The sequence below is a fragment of the Vombatus ursinus genome, unplaced genomic scaffold (genome assembly GCF_900497805.2).
Source record: "Vombatus ursinus unplaced genomic scaffold, bare-nosed wombat genome assembly UNPS02014789.1, whole genome shotgun sequence".
In the NCBI taxonomy this organism is placed as follows: Eukaryota; Metazoa; Chordata; class Mammalia; order Diprotodontia; family Vombatidae; genus Vombatus; species Vombatus ursinus.
Window position 1 is genome coordinate 23,187,302 of NW_020954567.1, and position 21,493 is coordinate 23,208,794.

At 43.3% G+C, this 21,493-nt stretch overlaps 1 protein-coding gene across 1 annotated transcript in view; it reads left to right on the forward strand.

The window, feature by feature from the left end:
• LAMC2 (laminin subunit gamma 2) overlaps positions 1 to 21,493 on the forward strand; it is an 82,070-nt gene that overhangs the window by 58,315 nt on the left and 2,262 nt on the right. Inside the window, exons 12-23 of the mRNA XM_027868585.1 lie at positions 394 to 639; positions 4,170 to 4,315; positions 4,789 to 4,945; positions 6,051 to 6,256; positions 7,597 to 7,676; positions 10,208 to 10,357; positions 10,756 to 10,900; positions 13,142 to 13,291; positions 14,009 to 14,123; positions 16,019 to 16,218; positions 17,470 to 17,628; positions 17,716 to 17,815. Coding sequence (XP_027724386.1) covers positions 394 to 639; positions 4,170 to 4,315; positions 4,789 to 4,945; positions 6,051 to 6,256; positions 7,597 to 7,676; positions 10,208 to 10,357; positions 10,756 to 10,900; positions 13,142 to 13,291; positions 14,009 to 14,123; positions 16,019 to 16,218; positions 17,470 to 17,628; positions 17,716 to 17,815 — 1,854 coding nt within the window. The remainder of the gene's footprint in view (positions 1 to 393; positions 640 to 4,169; positions 4,316 to 4,788; positions 4,946 to 6,050; positions 6,257 to 7,596; positions 7,677 to 10,207; positions 10,358 to 10,755; positions 10,901 to 13,141; positions 13,292 to 14,008; positions 14,124 to 16,018; positions 16,219 to 17,469; positions 17,629 to 17,715; positions 17,816 to 21,493) is intronic.

A 21,493-nucleotide genomic window follows, 5' to 3' on the forward strand; every position in this document is an offset into this window, starting at 1 on the left:
CACAGTTCTAGAGGTGGAAGGGACTGGGCACCATCTAGTCCAGCCTTCTCGATTACAGAAAAGGCAACTGAGACCCCGAAAAATTAAATGACTTACCCAAGGTAACCATGTAGTAAACTGTAGAACTAGGATTCAAAGTCTAGTCCTCTGACTCTTAATGCAGCATTCTTTCAGCTAGTCCACACTGTGAATGCTGTGCTCTCCAATCTTTGGTTCGTTCTTAGACCAAACAGCTTGATTGTGACCTGTGGCGTGTTCCCATGGGTGATGCTTCAGTGCCAGTGTGGGCTGGCATCCTTGGAATGATAACATTCACCTTAGCTTTTCCTGTTCTTTGAAGACCCTCACACTGATCTTGCTCATGGTAATCTTTGCTTGTCTGTCCCTCCCCAGGTGCTCGCTGTGAGCTCTGTGCTGATGGTTACTATGGAGATCCCTTTGGTGAAAATGGTCCTGTAAGACCCTGCCAGCCCTGTCAGTGCAACAACAACATTGACCCCAATGCACCTGGAAAGTGTGATCACTTGACTGGGGAATGTTTGAAATGCATTTATAACACAGCCGGCTTCCACTGTGACCAATGCAAAGAGGGCTACTTTGGGAATCCTTTGGCTACCAATCCATCAGACAAATGTCGGGGTAGGAATGTGACCCTGGAGGAGTTGATGGTACTTTGTGTGTGAGTGTGTGTGAGTGTGTGAGTGTGTGTGTATCTGAAAGCAAGCGTGATGTTGTGCATGGAAACAGGGACGAAGATGCTGGAATTGCCGGGCAAGGGGTATGGAGTGCCCAAAGCACAACGACTAACCCCTTGTAGTCCCCCTGACCAATTTAGGCCTGAAACCCCTTCCAGAGTAAAAGGTCACATTCTCTGTAGAGTCTGTGGAATCAGCTCAAACCCCATCTTCCTGGCAGGAGGCCTTTCCCATTCCCAGCCCCCCCTGCAGCTGCCGGTGCTTTCTCTCTGAGATTACCATCCATGCTCTGTCTGTCTTGTACGGACCCAGATTTTACATGTTGTCTCCTCCATTAGAATGTGAGATCCTTGAGGGTAGGAACTTTTTTTTTTTGATTACTTTAGTTGTATCCTCAGAGTTTAGCAAAATTCCTGGCACACAATAAGCACTTAATAAATGCTTACTGATTGATTGCTAATTAGGAATCCTCCAAGAAGGGTAGGGCAGGACCGAGTAGCATTGTATCAAAGGAATTAGGGCCTCGAATGGGTTAAAACTGGGTGAGGAGCCTGAGGAAGCCAGGTTTACATTCCTAAGGGGAAGAGATTGAGATAAAAAGGGGCCATGGCTTGGTTCTAATCCTGAGGCAGGTAGAGAGGAAAGTGGCTGCCAAACCTGTTGGGGGAGAGTCATAAATGGCTCCAGAATGAGGCAGAACAAACTAAAGCTAAGAGGGGGACAGGGTGTATATAATGAGATGGTTTAAGAGGCCCTTACAGGAAGTCAGTACAACTGGGGCGTGGAATGAGTGACTCTCAAAGCTTCCCTTGGAAACATTCTGCTTCTGAGTCAAGTATCTTAAGGGATTCCTAAATCTAATCCCAAGCCACTGTTCTGGATACTACCTGACTCACAGGATTGTTGAAAGATAAAGGCTTTGTAAACCTTTACGGCTCTTATACAAATGCAAGTTATTATTTCAGATGAAAGGAATTATTATGTATCATTCTTCACAGGATCATAGTTGTAAAGCTGGAGAGGATTTTAGAAGCCACCAAGTGTAACTCCCTAACAGATGAAGAAACTGAGGCTCAGGGCAGTTAAATGACTACCCAGGGTCACACACCTCTTAAGCATTAGGAGGAGGATTTGGACTCAGGGTCTTGCCTAGGGTCACACAGCTAGAAAGGATGTGAGATCAGATTGGAACTCCGTCTTCCTGAATCCAGGCCCCAGCGTTCTAACCACTGCGCCATCTAGCTGCCTCATTCTCTTCCCTTCAGGTCTTACTTGTTGTATGCCAATGACAGGTCTAGTAATGAGTACAATGCTTAGGGTAGAAACTTGATTTTATGACCTCTGGCCCTAGAGTATCCAGACTAACTCTGGATTATACCTGGTCCCCAGGATCCCAGTGAAATAATTAAGGCCTAAGTGGTCCTTGGACTTCTGGACTTGTCAGAATACCTAACCCCCCTCAGAGAATCCCAGATGTCTACAGGGGACCCTAAACCAACCCAATGTATCAGAGGCTTCATGACTAGAGATAGTGGGAAAGCATTAGCTCTGGAATCAGAGCAAGTGGGTTCCGATTTTTCCTCTGACAGATTACCACCTATGTGACTTTTGGCAAATAGCTAAATCTCCCTCATCTTCAATTTCCTTATTTTTAAAATGAAGGAATTGGACCTCTGGGTCCCTTCTAGCTTCAGATCCTATGGCTGAAAACAAACAGAGCCCTGTGTGGGTCCCCAAAGCTGCTGCCAATGAAAATTAATCCTCTGGGGATCTCCTGGGCCAGATTATTTCTTACCCAACCTCGAGGCACTCAGATGGAGTCTTGGGAATGCAGGAGCTCATTGTTCAACAAAGCCTGGGTTCAGCCTCTCTTTGACGTTTTCCATAACTGTTTTCTCCTGGGTTATGGTTTGGCTTTAACTCTCAAACTGAGCCTGGTCACTATTTGAAACAGATATTTCAGTTATTCCCAAAGTAGGCACTGGAATTCATTGCATAAAAATCTTCCTGCTACCTCTGTGCTGGGCCAACATCTTGGCATAATTTATCTAACATGTATACAGTTTAATAAGCATTTGGATTGTCAGTCAATCAACAAGCCTTTATTTACTATGTGCTAGGCATAGTGATAAGCACTGGTGCTTTGTAAGCTTGTGAGTACAAAGAAAGGCAAAACCACAGTCCCTGCCCTCTAGGAGCTTACAATCTAACGGGCAAGACAACATGAAAACAACTATATACATAGCAGATATAGGCAGGATAAACTGGAGATAGTCGATTGACTAATGTCACTAGCATTAAATGGGGCCAGGAGAGGCTTCTTGCAGAAGGTGAGATTTGAGCCTAGGCTTGAAGGAAGGCAGGGAGGCCCAGAGGTTGAGGTGAGGAGAATGTGAGTTCCAGGCATGGAGGATGGCCAATGAAAATGCATATGGCACTGGGAGATGGAGTGTCTTTGTGCAGAGAACAGCAAGAAGGCCTGTGTTACTGGATTATAGAGTAAATGGAGTAAGGTATAAGGAGACTAGAAAGTTAAGAAGGGGCCAGGTTAAAAAGGGCTTTAAAAGTCAGAGGATTTTATATCGGATCCTGGAGGTGGTAGGGAGATACTGGAATTTGTTGAATAGGAGAATGACATGGTCAGACCTGCACTTGAGGAAGATCACTTTGACAGCTGAGGCCACTGAGGATGGACTGGAATGGGGAGAGAATTGAGGTAGAGAGACAAATCAACAGGATATTGCAGTAGTATAGGTGTGATGTGGTGAGGGTCTGCACCAAAGTGGTGGCAGTATCGGCAGACAAGGAGGTATAAATGAGAGATGTCATAAAAGCTGAATTGACAGAATGTCACAACAAATTGGAAATGGGGGTGGGGAGTGAGAGTGAGAATTTGAGCTTGGGAGGTTGTGAGCCTGAGTGACTAGGAGGATAGTGGTAAGCTTGACAATTATAGGGCAGTTAGAAAGAGAAGAGATTTGGAGGGAGAGGAAGTAGATAACGGGTTCAGGTTTGGACATGTTGAGGTTAAGATATCTATAAGACATCCTATTCAAGATATATAATAGGCAGTTGGAGATGTGAGGTCGGAGGTCAAGAGAAAGGTTAGGGCCAGATAAGTAGATTTGAGAATCATCCACAAGGAGATAATAGAGTATATGGGAGCTGATGAGATCACCAAGGAAAATAATATAGTGGGAGAAGAGTAGGCGGTCTAGGGTAGGCGATAAGAGACTGAAGGATAGATTGTTGCAATGTCTTTTCATCTATGTATCTTCTTCCTGGAAATATACCTGTTCAAAAACTAAGTTTCTGATGACATGTAGTGAGTGGAAACAGATATTATCTGGATCAGAAAAGGCTGAGTTTTCTCAGCACTGGTGACTTGACATTCTTCATATTTATCTTGATCATACCTCTTTTTTTTCCCCCTGATTTAAGTTCTTCTCTACACTGTCCCTCTATTTTCTCTAGCTTGCAATTGCAACTCTGTGGGATCTGAGCCTCAGAGGTGTCGAAGTGATGGGAGCTGTATCTGCAAGCCTGGATTTGGGGGCGTCAATTGTGATCATTCAGCATTAACCAACTGTCCCAGCTGCTACAACCAAGTGAAGATTCAGGTAAGCTCTTTTCCTAATGTTACCTGCCACCCAGAGTATTTCCTGTTTAAAGTCCACAAGTGTTTCTAGGACAATGATAAGAACGCTACGGGTGGACGGATGGGAGACGGGTTGGTGGGAGCAGCTGGAATTCTTTCTGGAGACTTGATTAGCGGTGCTAATGAAATGGTATTTAAGATCTTACAGCCCTTTATGTGTATTTTTTTTTAAAGGAATGCAATTAGAATATAAATCAATAAAATGTAAATTAATTTGAAAAGTCATAACACAAATGCTCTCCAGAAATCTCTCCAAAATTTAAAGAAGAATGTAAATATTTGTCCTTCAGGGTCCTAAAGGAACCTCAAATGTAGAACAAACTGAACTCTGGGCAGAAGTATTTCAGAGTTTCTCAATAGGTCCTAGTCTCAAGGATGGCTGGGGAACCTTGGTTTCCATCTGTGTTCTGATCCTGTCTCCTATGCTGGTTTCAGTTGGACCAGTACCTGCAGCAGCTGCAGAGTTTGGAGGCTCTTGTTTTGAAGGTGCAGGCTGGTGGTGGGGCCCTACCCAACGCAGAACTGGAAGGCAGGCTGAAGGAAGCAGAGGGGACCCTTCAGGACATTCTGAGAGAAGCTCAGATCTCTGAAGGTAATGAAGGACAGCTTCCCTTCAGACAGACAAGGGAAGGAAGGGCCTCTATGGGTGGTAGTTATATGCTGTGGAGTGACTCTACTAGGGGCAGTATCTTTAGGGACCTGAGTCCCAAGCCTTTAGCAAACCTTCTTTTTATCCTTGGAGGTAGCATGGTCCACTGGAAAGTGGGCTGGATTTGGAACCAGAGATCTGGATTCAAATCTCAACTCTACCATTTGCTTTCTATGTGATTTTAATGAAGTGTTTTTCCTTAGCTGGTGATCTGACCATACTCAATAAATTACAATGACTCTATTGACTCTGGCATCAACTATAAACCCTTCTCTTTGGCATTTAAAGCTCTTCACAATCTGGCCCCAACCCAGGACTCCCTTCCCCACATTTGATGGTCCAGCCAAACTTACCCTCTCTCTGATTCTCACACATGGCCTGTCTTCTTCCAACTCTGGCCATCCCTTATTCCTGGAATGCACTCCCACATAGAATCCTTCCTTTCCTTCAGGATATAACTCAAGTACCACTTTCTACTCAGAGCCTTTCCTGATCTTTCTCCTCTTCTTCCTCCCCCCAACTGCTAGTGCTCTCTTTTCCTAACTACCTGGTATTTATTCTGTATTTACTCTGAATAAATCTGTTCTCTATGTGTATACCATCTATAGTAGTCTCTCTTATAGAATATAAGTTCCTTGAGGGCAGGGATTGTTCCTTTTTTTTTTTTTTTTTGTATAACCAGTGCCTCCCAGATTGCCTGGCACATAGTACGTGCTTAATAAATACTTGTTGGTTGATTGATCATGGGCAAATTAGTTAACCTCAATAGGCTACAGTTTCCATGCATAAAATGAAGTTAGACATTAAGGTCCCTTCCATTTTAGAATCCATGATTCCATGATCCTTTTTGGAAGTTGAAGAGTTAACTGTTAATGCCTTCTTGACCCAGGATGCAAGGGGACAAACAGCACAATCAGATGACATTTGTGCCTTTTATAATTGGGTCAGCCTAATGGGCTTCTCTGTCTCTTTAGTTCTTTGTTAAGTCCAGTGATTCCATAATGACCAATCCAGGAAGTACTCACTTTGTGCCTTTATATGTGTCCAGGCTCCGGTAGGTCCCTGAAGCTCCGCCTGGACAAGGCAAGAGCCCAAGAGACCAACTACCAGTCACGACTGGATGAGCTCAAAATGACTGCGGCCAGAATGCTGGCCCTGGGGAATCAGTATCAGATCCAAGTGCAGGACACCCGGAGGCTGATTGCCAAGATGAGATTGAATTTGGAGGAAAGCAAAACATCTCTAAGCAACGCTGTAAGTTCAGCTGGTTCGGAGGCTCAGGGTGGGGGTGGAGGTGTATCTCTGGGGGAAGGTGGGGGTTGAGCGTCTCAGTGGAAGACCCACCTTCACTCACTTGACCACTTCCACTTCTTCCGCCATCCTTCTATCTCTGCTTTAAGTTTTCTCCCATCGTCTCTCTTGGAATTTGCTTCCTTATAACCCCTTGATCTCTACCTTTTGTGTTCTTTTCTCTCTGTCAGATCCTGGGTTCTTCACCATTCTGCACCCCCTCTTGTTTCATCCCTCGTGCTGGGCTCCTGCCTCTTCGCCCTTCATTCTGCATGGTCCAAGAAATTGTTCTAATGAGGACAGTAGAATGCTGAAAATGATCGTGGTGTGGGTCTTGTGCTTTTATCAGTGTTTCTGTGCAAGAGGCAAACCCAGATTAATCCTCCAATAAAGAACTCTCCTAATACGCCTCATTATGGTAGGGAAGTGATCCTGGGTTCTCAAAGACCATGCCAGAGGAATGCAAGCTCTGGCAGGCCCTACCAAGCTGGAAAGGCTGTGAGTCTAGGACCACCAGTTGATGAACTGAGATATCTATCATTTGGGGACCAGGTTAGCTGAATTTGAAGAGACTCGTCCCTAGGTTGGCTACAGGGTAATGACCTTTTGGGAGGCAGCTAGGTGACACAGTAGATAGAATGCTGGACCTGGGGTGAGGAAGACCTGAGTTCAAATTTGGCCTCAGACACTTAATAGCTATGTGACCCTGGGTAAGTCATTTAACTGCTGTTTGTCTCAGTTTCCTTAGCTGTAAAACAGAGGTAATGATAGCACCTACTTCACAGGGTTGTTGTAAGGATCATATGGGATAACACATAAAATATTTTGGAAACCTTAAAGTGCCATCTAAATGCTAACTATTAACATCGTCATTTTCAACCACAGCAATGCATAAGGCCTATCAACTAAGGCATGGCAGGATCCCAGTCTGTGTTAGTAGAGGGAATACCTATGTTACCAAATCACAGATCCTCGACGTATTGAGGTGTAATACAATCCTATAACAGGAGGGATAAGATTAGTCGAATTATGTTATTAAAGCTGAAGGAAGGAGGCAGTGGTGGGGAGGCGAGGGACATAAGGATCTAGTCAAGATCAGATGCTGTCTTAGGGAAAACAGATTGACCGATAACTAAATATACCGAGGCAGGGAGGGGTATGGAGATGTAGAGGATATCTCGTGCCATTGAGGATGGGGCAGCACCAACAGGAATGATGCTAAAGGATCAGATTCCTCACTTCTGTAGGTACCAGGGTTAAGTGGTAGAACATAAGACTTTTCTCTCTATTCTTCTCCTCTCCAGAACATCCCACCTTCAGACCAGTATGAAGGACCAAACAGCTTTAAAACACTAGCCCAAGAAGCTTGGAAGTTAGCAGACAGGTGAGTCACATTTGGTGCTATTAACCTGGAGGCCAAGTCTACCCGGGGGAATAATGACTCACTGAAGATGGAGATGTGACCACAAGGACTCTCTGGTGACCTTGCCCTGGGCTGAACAGCCATCCTCTTTCCTCAGTGTGGGTTTGAATTGCTTGACTTTTAGAGAACTGGAGCTCTCCAGATATAGAGTAGTATAGGAGTTCTTAACATTTTTTGGATCATAGATGCCTTTGATGGTGTGGTGAATCCAATGGTCCCCATTTCAGAATAATGCCTATAAATGCATACATTAAAATACTTAGGATGACAAAGGCAGCTAATTCTATTGAAATTCTATTATCGAAATTTTTATTGAAATTATGTTATTTAAAAAAAAATCTGCAGACCCCAGATCCAGTAGTACAAGGCACAGATGTTTTTTGTAAGGAAGTGTCCATGGATAGAGACTGGAAGCATTTCCTTCCCAGCTGCTCCAAGTGTGACATTGGCTACATAAGTGGAGGGCACGGCTCCTAGGGCCACCTGGAACTGGAACGAATAAGCCTTTGGGAAAGAGTTCTCGGTAGCCTTAGGGGACTCGAATGCTTAGTTCAAACCAAGCCCAGGAACAAGTAGCAACAAGTAGTGAGCAGGCAGGCTGGTCAGGGGCCAAGCCTGCAATCAGACAAGCTCTGCAGGGGCCTAATGACTGCTATAAAACACATGTGTGCGCTTCTGCAGCTTCGAGGAGTCCTCTTTACCTTGGTCGGTAAATCCAGCTGCCTTTAAGATTTGTTCTTAGTGTGCTGCACCAAAGGTGGTGACTCAGTTGATCTCCAATGGAGCTCAGTCAATCCTATGGGGCTGGTTTGGACTTCTACAGGGTGAACCATCGCCTGGGCTCTGCAGAGCTTTCCTCAGCTTTTTGGGGGAAGAGCAGGGAAGAACATCTGGGATGATTTTGTTGACAAGAGTTTCTCTCTTTGGACTCAGGCCCAGTTAAGGAGTGGACTAATGGGAGAAAGAAATAACCTGGCAGAAATATCATGAGAAGCCTTGCTGGTTTAGGAAAGGGCCTTGAGTTGTAGGAAAGTACTCGGCTTAGAGAGAGCGTACAGATTCAATATTTCCGTGCCCTGAAGGGCCCCTGGGGATGTCATTCATTTAACAAGCATTTATTAAGCACCTACTGTATTCAACGGGCAGGACATAGAATGGGTCCAGAGTCTGCCTCTGTGTCTAACTGTATAACATTACCCCTTTGTGCTTCAGGAACTCACTGAACCTACTCAAAAAAATAAGATAGATCCGTGATCTCTCCAATGGCAGCGTTCCCTCCAAAGCAACTCACCCCTGCCCATTCTATAGGCTCTTATCCATGTTCTCCCATAAACTAGCCATACAGGAGGTCCACCCACTTGGAAAGGGGAGGACAGCCTTCCTCACTTTGTCTTGGCATTGTGAGTATGCCAGAAGAGAACCTGAGCCATCTCTGCTTTATCCCTCACTGTTGACACATGACCAACCCATCTTCTTGTTCACTTGAATGGCATCCTTGACACTACATCTTCTTAGTACTTCCTTATTTCTTCTACATTATGGTGGGAACTTGAACCCACCATATGCCTCTCCATAGTCCTCTGAGGGATACTCATTTCTAATTACTTACAGACTTTAGTATTCTAGGATTAACAGCCATACAATAACACTGGTAGACTATTGGAATTAAAAAACTGGGCCTTTGTTTCAGGGAGAAGTTTGAGATCATTAAAGACGTTTTGCAATTTCCCAAAGGCAATTCAGCCCATTCTTCTCCTGCTGCTCAATTCTGGGCCCAATATGTCCATTTGTGATATCTGTCCAAGATTATATGAGCTCTGTAGGTTCACCATCTAATTCCATGTCATAATCTGGACAACAGCATCCACGTCTGGTGTTCTCCACAAAGCCCTACTGGGATGGCTCATTGAGGTGTAGAGGTGACCCCAGTTCTTGATAACTATATTGGATGGTAGTTTCCATCATAAAAAAAGGGCATTGAATACAGACCTGAGGTTTTATCTACTGAATCAGATACTTGAAATCAGATATTTTCACACATTCCTACGATACTGCCAAGAGGGAAAAATCTTCTGTTCTTTATTCTGGGATGGTTCTCCAGAACAGTGGTATCAAACTCAAATAGAAGCAGGGACCATTAAACCTCACATAAAGATCCCTGTAGGCATTTACTGACTTAGAAAACCACACAGTAACATTATCTATGTCCTATTGTATTTTTACTTACTTCATTAAATATTTCCCTGTTACATTTTAAGCTGGTTAAGCTTGGGAGTGATATATATATGACACCTCTAGTCCAGAACATCCTATTATTTAAAGGATGTTCTATTATATCTACTCTGAGGTAGTCATTCACTTTTCTATTTGTCTTTCTGGAGCAAATCTGCTCTGCTGTTTTCTTTCTTTCGACTTCCATCAAAAGGAAGAAGGCAAATGTCCCAACCTTTGCTGTGAGAACTCTAATGGGATTTAAAATTCTTACCTTTCAGTCATGTAAAGTCAGCTAATGATATGGAACGACTGGCTGGGGAAACCAGGGATTATTCTAACCAAGCCTTGGAAATGGTTCGCAAAGCTGTATCTGATGGAGTGGGAAGCAGCAGTGTGGACAGTTCTGTGGTGCAAGGGCTGGTGGGAAAGTAAGTTTGAATTCACTACATTGATTACTGGAAATGAGGTGGGTAGAGAAGCAGGGAAGACTTTCTTACAGGAACCCAGTGAGTCTGATTCTTTTCTGGTTGAGATAATAATAAAAGCTCCTATATATGATAGAAAAAACAGCTGACATTTATATAGCTCTTCAAAGTTTGCAAAGCTCTTTTACAAATATTGCCTCATTTGATCCTTACAAGAACCCTGCAACGTAGGTGCTATTATTATATCCATTTAGGGAAACTGAGGCTGAGAGAAGGTATGTAACTTGCCCACGGTCACACAGCTGGTAAGTGTCTGAGGCAGGATTTCAATTCAGGTCTTCTTAACTCCAAAGCTAGGGCTCTAAGCCATTGCAGATTCTCAAGATGGTCTCTTTCTGTAGATTTGAAGAAGCCAAATCCCTGGCCCAGCAGTTGCAGAGGGAGGCCAGTCAAGCTGACACTGAAGCAGAGACATCTTATCAGCAGAGCTTGCGCCTCCTGAACTCCATGCCTCAACGCCTGGGGATCACTAACCAGGCTTTCCAGGTGAGGGGGCCTCCAGGCGCAAACACACAGGCAGCAAACCGAAACATGAAACTCTTCTCTCATCTCCTGGGGACTCCACTCCACCCCCAATCTACTGAGCCATTCCCTGAGTGGACCTACCCCTCACCCCAACTTCAGGTTGAAAGAAGGGTCTCTCACTTTCCATTTCTTCCGTCTTTTTTTCTCTCTACCTTGTGAGAACAAAATTCTGAGGAAGAATTGACATAACCTTGGTCTGCTAAGAAATGACAAATTGTGAAGATAGCAGCTTTTTTTTAAAAATAAATTTTTACTGTCAGTCAACAATCAACAAGCATTTTTAAAATAAATAAAATAAAATTTTTACTGACAGTCAACAGTCAACAAGCATTTAAAAAAATAAATAAAATAAATTTTTACTGTCACCCAACAGGCGAGAAGCATTTTTAAAAAATAAATAAAATAAATTAAAAAAAATTTTTTTAAGTCTTTTTTGTTTGTTTTTTGCTTTTTGGTGAGGCAATTGAGGTTAAGTGACTTGCCCAGGGTCACACAGCTAGTAGGTGTCATGTGTCTCAGGGTCCGGATTTGAACTCAGGTCCTCCTGACTCCAAAGCCAGAGATCTATCTACTGTGCCACTTAACTGTCCCATAAAATAAATTTTTTACTGTCAGTCAGCAGTCAGCAAGTATTTTTTTAAATAAATAAAATAAGTTTTTTACTGTCAGTTGGCAAACACTGGCTGTGTGACCCTGGACAAGTCACTTTAACCCTGTTTGCCTCAGTTTCCTCATTTGTAAAACCAACCCGGAGAAGAAAATGGCATATCAATCTAGTATCTCTGGCAAGAAAACCCCAAATGGGGTCATGAAGAATCAGACATTGCTGAAATGGCTGAACAGCAGTAAACAACAATGTGCCGCATGGTGTGCTAAGTGCTGGGAATATAGAGAAAGGCAATTATTGCTACCTTTTTTTTTTTTTAAATATCACCACCATTTCCTAATCCAGCCTTCCTTCCGCTCTTTCACAGAGAACCAGCCCTCGTCACAAAGAATTAAAAAGAGAAGGGGAAAAAAAAGCAGTTCAGCAATACTAACCCACACAGGGAAAGAGTCTGACTTTACATGCAGTGTTCCACACCCACATGATTCCACCTGGCTTCTCATATCTCTTCTTTGGGGCCAAGACTGGTCATTATAATTTCACAGTGGCTGATACAGTGGTCATTTTTCCCAGATCCCAGGGACCATTGGGAACTGTAGCAAATTAATTACTAGTGAAGGTTTAATTTTTCCTGAGTCCTAACCAAAAGGGGCTCACTTCTATTTGACTTAGGACAGGGATGGGGAATCTTTGGCCTCAAGGCCACATGTGGCCCTCTAGGTCCTCAAGTGTGGCCCTTTAACTGAATCCAAACTTCAAAGAATATATCCTCTTAATAAAAGGATTTGTTCTGTAAAACTTGGACGCAGTCAAAAGGCCGCACCCAAGGACTTAGAAGGCGGTAGGTTCCTCACCCCTGACTTAGGAGATAGTTTTCAAAGTTTGTTTGATTTAGAAAAAGTCTATTCTTCCTGCAGAATTTGCCTGGGATCCACCTCCCCTCCCCCAATGCATAATCTGTCTGTTCTTTTCTCTACCCCTTCTCCCGCTCCATGTCAGCCATGGAGCTAGGCAAAGGGAAGACATAAACACAGACATAAAACAAACAAACAAAAACAAAGAATTGGAGATTTTGCCTCCAGGTGCAGATTCTAATGAAGAGCCCAAGAAGATGGGAAGTTTCCCACTTGTCTTTGGGGCCCACTTTTCTCTGCCTTGTGGCCAGTCCTTATTTTCCATGGCTTTTTCTGGTTTTATTGCGATGCCCCTATTTCTAGGCAGAATCCTGCAGACTGGCCCTTGTGGTAGGGGAAAGAGAAGGAAGGGAACATTTACTAAGCACCTACCCTGTGCTAGGTACTGTGCTTTCCAAAATATGATCTCATTTGGTCCTCGAAACAACTTTGAGAGGTAGGTGCTGTTAACATCCCCATTTTACAGTTGAGGAAACTGAGGCAGACAGCAGTTAAATGACTTGCCCAGAGTCACATGGCTGGTAAATATCTGAAGCCAGATTTGAATTCATGTCTTGCTGATTTCAGGCCCTTTGCTCTCTCTCTATCCCCCCGCTCCCATCATCTATGTCTCTGTCCCACCTAGCTTCTTCTTTCCCCATAGCAGGAAAGAAAGACTTCTTGATGTCTCTGTGATTTCAGGTGGAAACAAAGAGAATCAGACAGGAAGCTGATTCTCTATCAAATCTGGTAACAAGACATGTAACTGAGTACAAGGATTTGCAAGAGCGCCTGGGAGACTGGGAGGAGGAAACCCGGCAGCTGTTACGGGATGGAGAGAAGGAGAGACAGGTTCGTCATTTCCACTGAGAATGGTTTACATTTGTGTAGCACTGTACGGTATACCCAGGGCTTTCTTTACGATGACCTTGTTTAATAGGTCATTCAAAGCTGATTTATTATCCCCATTTTACAGACGAGGAAACTGAGGCTCAGAGAGCCTCTACAATGACTTACCCAAAGTAGTAGTGAGTGATAGGGTCAGGATTTGAATCTAGGTTCTCTGATTCCAAATCCTGAACAAATATGGACAAAACGGCCCCTCAGCAGCACAATGGCACTTTTGATTCAGGCTGCTATCTAAAGATGTCCTGAAATGAGCCTACTTGTATCTAGGCTGGGAAACAAACATAATAATGTTAGTCACCAGAACTACCCAATGAGTCAGTGCCCAGATCTGGGAATAGAATTTGGGCCTTTTGACATTTAGTTTGGGGTTCCATCCGCTAGGTGGGCTACAGGTTAAAATGATAATTTGCAAGATGAGGTTTTCAAAACCTGAATCTGAGATTGCTTTGTCCCTGGCTCTGTGTCATTGAGTCCTCAAATGTTTTGTCTTTTCCCAAAGAGTGGGAGATTTCATCTGTTTTCATGTTCCTGTGAGGTGAATTATGGCATTCTGTTATCATGAAAGAGAAATGTGTTGGGGTTAATTTTGTTTAGCAGGAATGCGCTTCTGGGGTGTAGGTTACATGGGCTCTAATCTTGGTTGTACCTGACTATTTACAGAAATCAGATCAGCTGCTTTCCCGCGCCAATCTTGCTAAGAGCAGAGCTGAAGAGGCCCTGAGCATGGGCAATGCTACTTTTTATGAAGTTGAGAGCATTTTAAAAAACCTCAGGGGTGAGTCTTTATTTAATTTTATTTTTTTAAATCTGGACCCATGATTTTATTGATATAAGAAACTTCCTCTACTAAAGCAGATTGGCAACTGTTCTGTACACTCTTAAACAACAGCTAGCATTTATCTGGGCAGCTAGGTTGCTCTGGCCTTGGAGTCAGGAGGACCTGAGTTCAAATTCAACCTCAGATACTTACTAGCTGTGTGACAGCTGGACAAGTCACTTCACCTTGTTTGCCTCAGTTTCCTCATCTGTCAAATGAGCTGGAGAAGGAAATGGTAAACCACTCCAGTATCTATCTTTGCCAAGAAAACCCTAAAAGGGGTCATGAAGTGTCGGACACGGCTAAAATGACTCAATAGCAACAAAAGTATTTATGGAGCATTTGAAGCTTGGTAAAGAATTTTACAAATAGTAATCTCACTTGATCCTCACAACAACCCTGGGAGGTATGTGCTATTATTATCCCCATTTTACAGATGAAGAATTGTAGCAAACAGAGGTTAAGTGGCTTGCCCAGGATAGCAGTGTCTGAGGCAGGATTTGAACTCAGATCTTCCTGACTCCAGCTCCTCTATCCAGGTCTGGAGGTTAAGGGACTTGTTCATGGTCACATGGCTAGCATGTATCAGACGTAGATCCCAGAACCTCAGTCTTCCTAATTTCAAGGACAGCTTTGTAACCATTCTGCCAAGCTTATTCTCTGAGTCCTTATTAATTTTATTAAAATTATAGTAGTTAATATCTACACAGGTTTACTAAATATTTTATATACAGTATCAAATTTGAGCCTTGAAACAGCCCTTGGGGGTGTGTACTGTAAGTAATATTATCCCCATTTTACAGATGAGGAAGCATGAGTCAAGTGACCTGCTCGTGGCTGCACAGATAGTTTAAGTGCCAGAGTCAGAGTCTGAACCCAGGTCTACCAGATTCCAAGTCCGGCACTTTCTCTACTGGGCAGGGCTGTCTCTTTGTCCTCCTCTCGTCTGCTCGTGCCGGATTTGGGTCTAATTCGTCCCACTAGAAAATGCTTGTTGCTGTTCCTAGAAATAGCTACCATTGCCCCCTGGTGACGATGCTAGCATGCTTCATTAGTGTGGGAAGCAGTAGGAAATTCCTGTTCATGGCTCCAGCCTCCTTTATTACAGAAAAGAAGAGAAACATTCCCAGGGGCTCCTTTGTTTGGACTCTCTATGACAATTACTCCCTTCCTATCTAAACCCACCTGCTCTTTCTACCACTTTTTTTTTTTAACCTGTGATCTCTTAGGTATACAGAGTCACACTGTCAGCTCTTAATGAATGCTTGTTCATGGACTGATTGAACTACCTTTACTGTTGCAGATCAGAACCCACTCACAGTATTTAAAGGGCTGCTTGGGGGTACTTAGAAATTAAATATTTTGCCCAAAGATACACAACCAGTGTGTGTCAGGTGGGATTTGAACTTAGGTCTTCCTGATTCTGAAGCCAGCTCTGTATATATTCTGTCATGATGCCTCCTTTCTATTTCTTAGCAAGGAGGCTCAGGAATATAAGTTGTAAGTTGAGGTTTAGAGCTATAAATTTTAAACTTTTGTCTGTTCACTACCTCTGTGGTCTTGGACCAAGCCAATCACTTGCCTCAGTTATCTCTTTTGAAATGGAGGTGGGTAGGTAGCTAGCAAGTGGCTGAATATTTAGAGAAACTAAGTGATGAATTTGACTTATCTTGAAATATCAGCTCCATCCTGGGGTGCTGCTGACCTCTGGAGTTAAAAAAAAAACATAAAAAGGAATTCAGGACTTGGGTTTCCTTTGGGAAACTCCCCCCCCCCCCAGATTCTCAGACTCTTTCTCTGTCATTAAGCCTAGTAATTCCTTGGACTCATGGCACTATCTTCTCTCATCTCAGAATTTGACCTGCAGGTCGAGGATAGGAAAACAGAAGCAGAAGATGCTATGAGGAGACTCCCCTTTATCAGTCAGATGGTTGCAGATGCCAATGACAAAACAGGACAGGCAGAGAGGGCCTTGGGCAGTGCCGCTGCAGATGCCAGGCGGGCAAAGAGCATGGCAGGAGAAGCGCTAGAGATCAGTGATAATATTGAGCAGGTAAAAGTTATTAACACTCTGTGTAGGGCGTGGTGGGGGAGGGGAGGGCAAGGGCTGTGAAGAAGGCTGGGAAAGGGAATCTTTTCTGCCCCGCTTTGGCACCTGTGGCTCCTAAAGGAAGATGCAGCCTTGTCTAGGCCGGTGTCCAGTGGCTGACCTCTTGCTTGGGTGAGATATAAGCTTATCACCAGCTCTGACATGAAGGACCTCGTTTGTGGTCCCATACATACCCCTTTCCCCAATAGGGCTGGACTCAAAAGATTCTCACATTCGATTACACACGTAGGACTCCAGTTCTAGGCATTTGAGCAGATATAACTTATCGAGGTGAGAGTGATATCAATGTCTTGATTTCAGAACTTGGGAAAGTTTCAACCAAAGTGCCAGCTGTGACCCTATCTCTTATGTTTAGTGTCCTACTAGGAAGAGATGATCTTTTCAGCTCATATTTAAAAATTGAATCTAATGAAGATCAGGTGATAAGAGAGACAGAGACAGAGAAACAGAGATAAAGAGAGATGAGAGAGAAACAGAGAAGGAGAGAGAGAGAGAGAGATCTCCTCCACCCACCCAAGCTGGAACTCTTGACCCCTAAACAATTTAGCCTTACCAAGTCTCCTACTAGGAAGAGATAGTGATCTATCACTATCAAACTACAGATGCCTTGGTTACCTATAGAAACAACGTCCAAAGGTGTGTCATGAGCAAAGACCAGGTATATGTAATTTTCCTTCTATAGCACCTGGTACTAAGCCCTATGTAGTTCAATGCTTTTCAAAAATGCTTATTGATGTGGCTGATGTTGAACCAGGCTTCTGGTCCAGAGGTGATAGCTCCTAGGCCCTGGTCACTTTAGCCTCCAAGATACAGCAGGCCTCTCTTCTCCACTAAAGCCCAAGAGGCACCAGTGAAGTCATTCCAAAGACCGTAGGAGTCAGGCAGCAGGATGCAGAAATATGTGGATTTGTTTTCCTTCTTTTCTGTTTTCCCATGTTTCTCCCAACGTGTTTACTGTTCCATTAATGTTCAAGCTGAGACAGGAACACAGTCATGTTGTTGACACCCTTCCAGTCCTTGACAGACCCCAAGCCTGGGGATGGGTGTGTTTCCAAACCTGGCCTTTTCTCAGCAGATCTAGTTCATGTCTTCATGGGTCAGCTGCAGCTGTTTGTCTTCTGAATTTGTCTTGGGGTTGTTTTCTTGCCTTGTGAATGTCTCTCCTATCATCCATGGCTCTGTTTCTCCTCCCAGGAGATAGGGAGATTGAATTTAGAAGCTAATACAACAGCAGATGCGGCCTTGGCACTGGAGAAGGGGATGGCCACTCTGAGCAGTGGGATCCGGGATGTGGAGGGAGAACTTGGAAGGAAAGAACTGGAGTTTGATCAGGACGGGAACACCATGCAAACGGTAAGTTTCCAGAGGCTGTCTTGTGGGAGGGAGAGAGCTTGTTAAGCCAGCCCATCCGATAAGTCACCAATGTTTTCTGTTCTTCAGGTGATTCAGGAAGCTCAAGGGGCTAATTCCAGAGCGCAAAAGGCAGGATTTGCCATCCAAAATACACTAAATGCCTTGGACAGCATCCTGAGTCTAATAGGTATGTAAAGTGGTCTTCCAGTATATTAGTACCATAATTTTATGAGCTTTGAATGGTCTATTGGAGAAAACATTGGATTCTTCATTCAAGAAACATTATTCTCTACTGATTGTGAGATACTCTATTAGAACAGAAATATATAAACAGAACCATATGTGCCCTCGAGAAGCTTGCATATTACTGGGAGAATGTAATAGTTACACAGATAAGTACATATAAATTAATTTGACCACTGAAGGAATGAGAAAATACTTTATGGAGGAGGTAACATCTATGCTATCTTAAAAGGATATAAGGATCCCTAAGAGGCAGAGCTGAGGAGGAAGGAGATTTATGAGCATGGGGGTTAGAAGCAGGAGAAAGACTGTTAAATTTGGCAAATAGTAGTTCAGTTTAGCTAGACTGGAGACTCCATGAAATAGAGTAGTATGAAATAAGGCTAGAAAGCCACTGAAGGTTTTTGGGTAGGGGCATGACTGACCGTTACATGGAAGGTGGTAGATTGGAGAGGGGAGGGACTGGAAGAAGGAAAACCAACTAGGAGAAATTATCATAGTCCAGGCATAAGGTGATGAGGGTCTTAGCTAGGAGAGTATCTGTGAGAATGGAAAGAAGGGGATAGATTCTAGTGATGTGGAAATCCAACTAACAAGATAGCAGTTGATTGTATATGGGCACTGAGGGAGAGGGAAATCTCTACAATACTTATAAGGTGGTGACCCTGGTTGACTGGTGGTGGCCTCCACCAAACCAGGAAAACGTGGAATAGGATTTATAGGAGAACATAATGAGTTCTATTTTGAGACGTCAATGGGACATCTACGTAGGAATGTCTAATAGGTAGTTAGTGACATAGCACTGAAATTTAGTAGAGAGATGAAGGCTGAATTTATTGATTTGAGAGTCACCTTCTTGAGATGATAACTGAACCCATGGAAGTAAATGAGATCACTAAGAGAGACCATACAGAGAAAAAAAGGGAAGAAGGCCCAGGATGGACTCAAACTAGTTTGAGGAGAAACATGAGAGAGATGGTGGGCTACTTCTGGTCCTGAACTTTTGAGGATAAAGAGGAATTTGGAGGCATGGTGGAACTCAAGAAGCAGTCTGCTCTAAGGTGTTATATCAAATCCAAAATAGGAAAGTAGTTTGAGCTGAAATTTTCAGTTCAGCTCAAACTGAAGTTGAATTATTATTTGGCCAGTTCTGTTAAATCAAGACTAGGCCTTACTAGAATGTAGTGACTCAGAAGATTCCAGGAGCAATTAGAGGTGTGCTCTGTTGTATTTTCCCAATTTTGTTATTGTTGTTGTTCAGTTGTTTTCAGTTGCGTCTGATTCTTTGTGACCTCATTTGGGGTTTTCTTGGCAAAGATGCTGGAGTGGTTTGCCAAGTCGTTCTCTAGCTCATTTTACAGATGAGGAAACCGAGGCAAATATGGTTAAGTGACTTGTCCAGGGTAACACAGCTAGTAAGTATATGAGGCTGGATTTGTACTCTGATTCCAAGTGCAGTGCTCTATCCACTGCACCACCTAGCTGCCCCACATTTTCCCACTACAGTCAAGCAAAGATAAATGTGGTTTTCCATAACATGGCATCAAGAACCTAAAAAAGTACAATTTTCAAATTTGTTATTAGTCATGGGCCTGCTCTGTGATAATATCCCATAATATCAAACGATTTAGTAGAGTCAGGGTCAAAGTCAATAAATATTTATTAAGTGCCTACTATGTGCCCAGAATTGTGCTATTAAGAAGTCTGTATCTTGGAAGAGGTAACATATCAAATGATTCCTAGTACCTTAGAAGTAGAAATAGGAATGATTGTTAACTCCTATTTTAAATTCACCTAAATCCCAATGAAGTTGGTTTTATCTATTGAATAAAGTTTAAATATCACGAATAATAAGTTGTATTATTTTAAGGGCAATTCTATTAATATAGCACATCAAGGTTTACAAAGCATTTTGTTTGCAATAGTTCTCTAAGATAGCGTTGCTATCACCATTTTACAGACAAGGAAACGGAGGCTCAAAGAGGTTAGTCAAAGAATGTTAGAGCTGAAAGGGACCTTCAGGTTCATCTAGTTCAGTTATTTCATTTTATAGATAAGGAGGCTGAGGCTGAGAGGAGAAAGAGACTTGTCCAAGGTCACACAGAAAATTGCATGAGAAACAGAATTTCATGTCCCTGACTGCCAGGCCAGCACTCTTTGCACTATAGTAACAACTGATGTTTACATAATGCTTTGAGTTTTGCAAAATGCTTTACATATATTATCTCTTTAAGCCCCACAACCAGAGCTGAAACTGGAATAAGATGATGGGATTCTGTCTCAGGGTGCTGAATTTGAGAGATGCCAGTAGCTCTTCAGCATCGTAGAAACAATTTAGAAAATAAGCATAATTAAAATAGGAAGCTACAATGTTAGTACAGATGGCCTCCCTAGGACCGTCATGCCAGTGTCCTGCATCTCCCACCTTCCTCCTACAGGGACGTGTCCTCTCCCCACCTACCCACCCACCCCCAATCCAATGAGGGGTAATCTAATTGGTATCATTTGCCTTGAGTACAATTTGCTGTTCTTGATCCAGAAGCAAAAATTCCTAATTATGAAGGGGCAGGTAGGTGGCACAGTGGATAGACCACCAGTCCTGAAGTCAGGAGGACCTGAGTTCAAATCTGGCCTCAGACCAAACACTTGATACTTAACTAGCTGTGTGACTCTGGGCAAGTCACTTAACCCTAATTGCCTCGCCAAAAAAAAAAAAAATTCTTAATTATAGCTCTGTTCACGATAACCCAGTGAATAAATGCAACACATGATCTTACAGGTAAGAAAACTGAGGTTGTCCATGGTCATATAGCTAAGTGTCATAGGCAGGATTTGAATCCAGATTTTCTGGACTACCTTTCCATAGCATGGAAACACACAGTAGATGCTTAATAAATGGGTTCTTATTGATTAATTGACTCCAAGTCTGGCACTCAGTCCCTTACTCCGTTCCCCTCCTTATGTCACACTGCCTCCCTCAGACCATGACAGATCATTTGGAATAAAAGAATCATGGGTACTTTTAAGATTCCCCCACCCCCACCCTCCCACATGAATTCCAGGAACTAGGGTTTTGTTGGTTTGTTTTCTCTTTATGTAGCACAGGTCAGGGATGAATTTCAGTGAGCACTGCTAGGTTTTTCAGTAGGTGACTTGAATTGGCCTAAGGCTGCTGGAGCTTATTTCAACCAGTCTGGTCTGGCCAGATGCTGTCCAAGCTGGTATTCCTTGTGACCCAAACTCAAATGAACAGAATTTTATTGGATTCTCTAAATTTCAAGTCAGAACCAGAGGCTGGATCCTTCCCCATCCAGCTGGGATCCATCCCCCAAACTCAAACAGTTTGCGCTGACCTCTGCAAAACCCTAAACCTGAGTGAGTTTCTTACAAGCTGCTAAGGACAGACAGCAATAATTTCCCTGCAAAGAATTCAGGAACTATAGGATAGAGGTGATCCTGAACCCAAGGCAGCTTGGGTTGAGACAAGGACCTCATCCTCTTTGACCACCTTTTTTTAGACTATGGACCTAAAGATATTGCTAGAACGCTCCTTATCTAGAGATTAAAAACAAGTTTTAAATTAAGGGGCTAGCTTGGGGTCAACAGACAGCCAGGTAACACA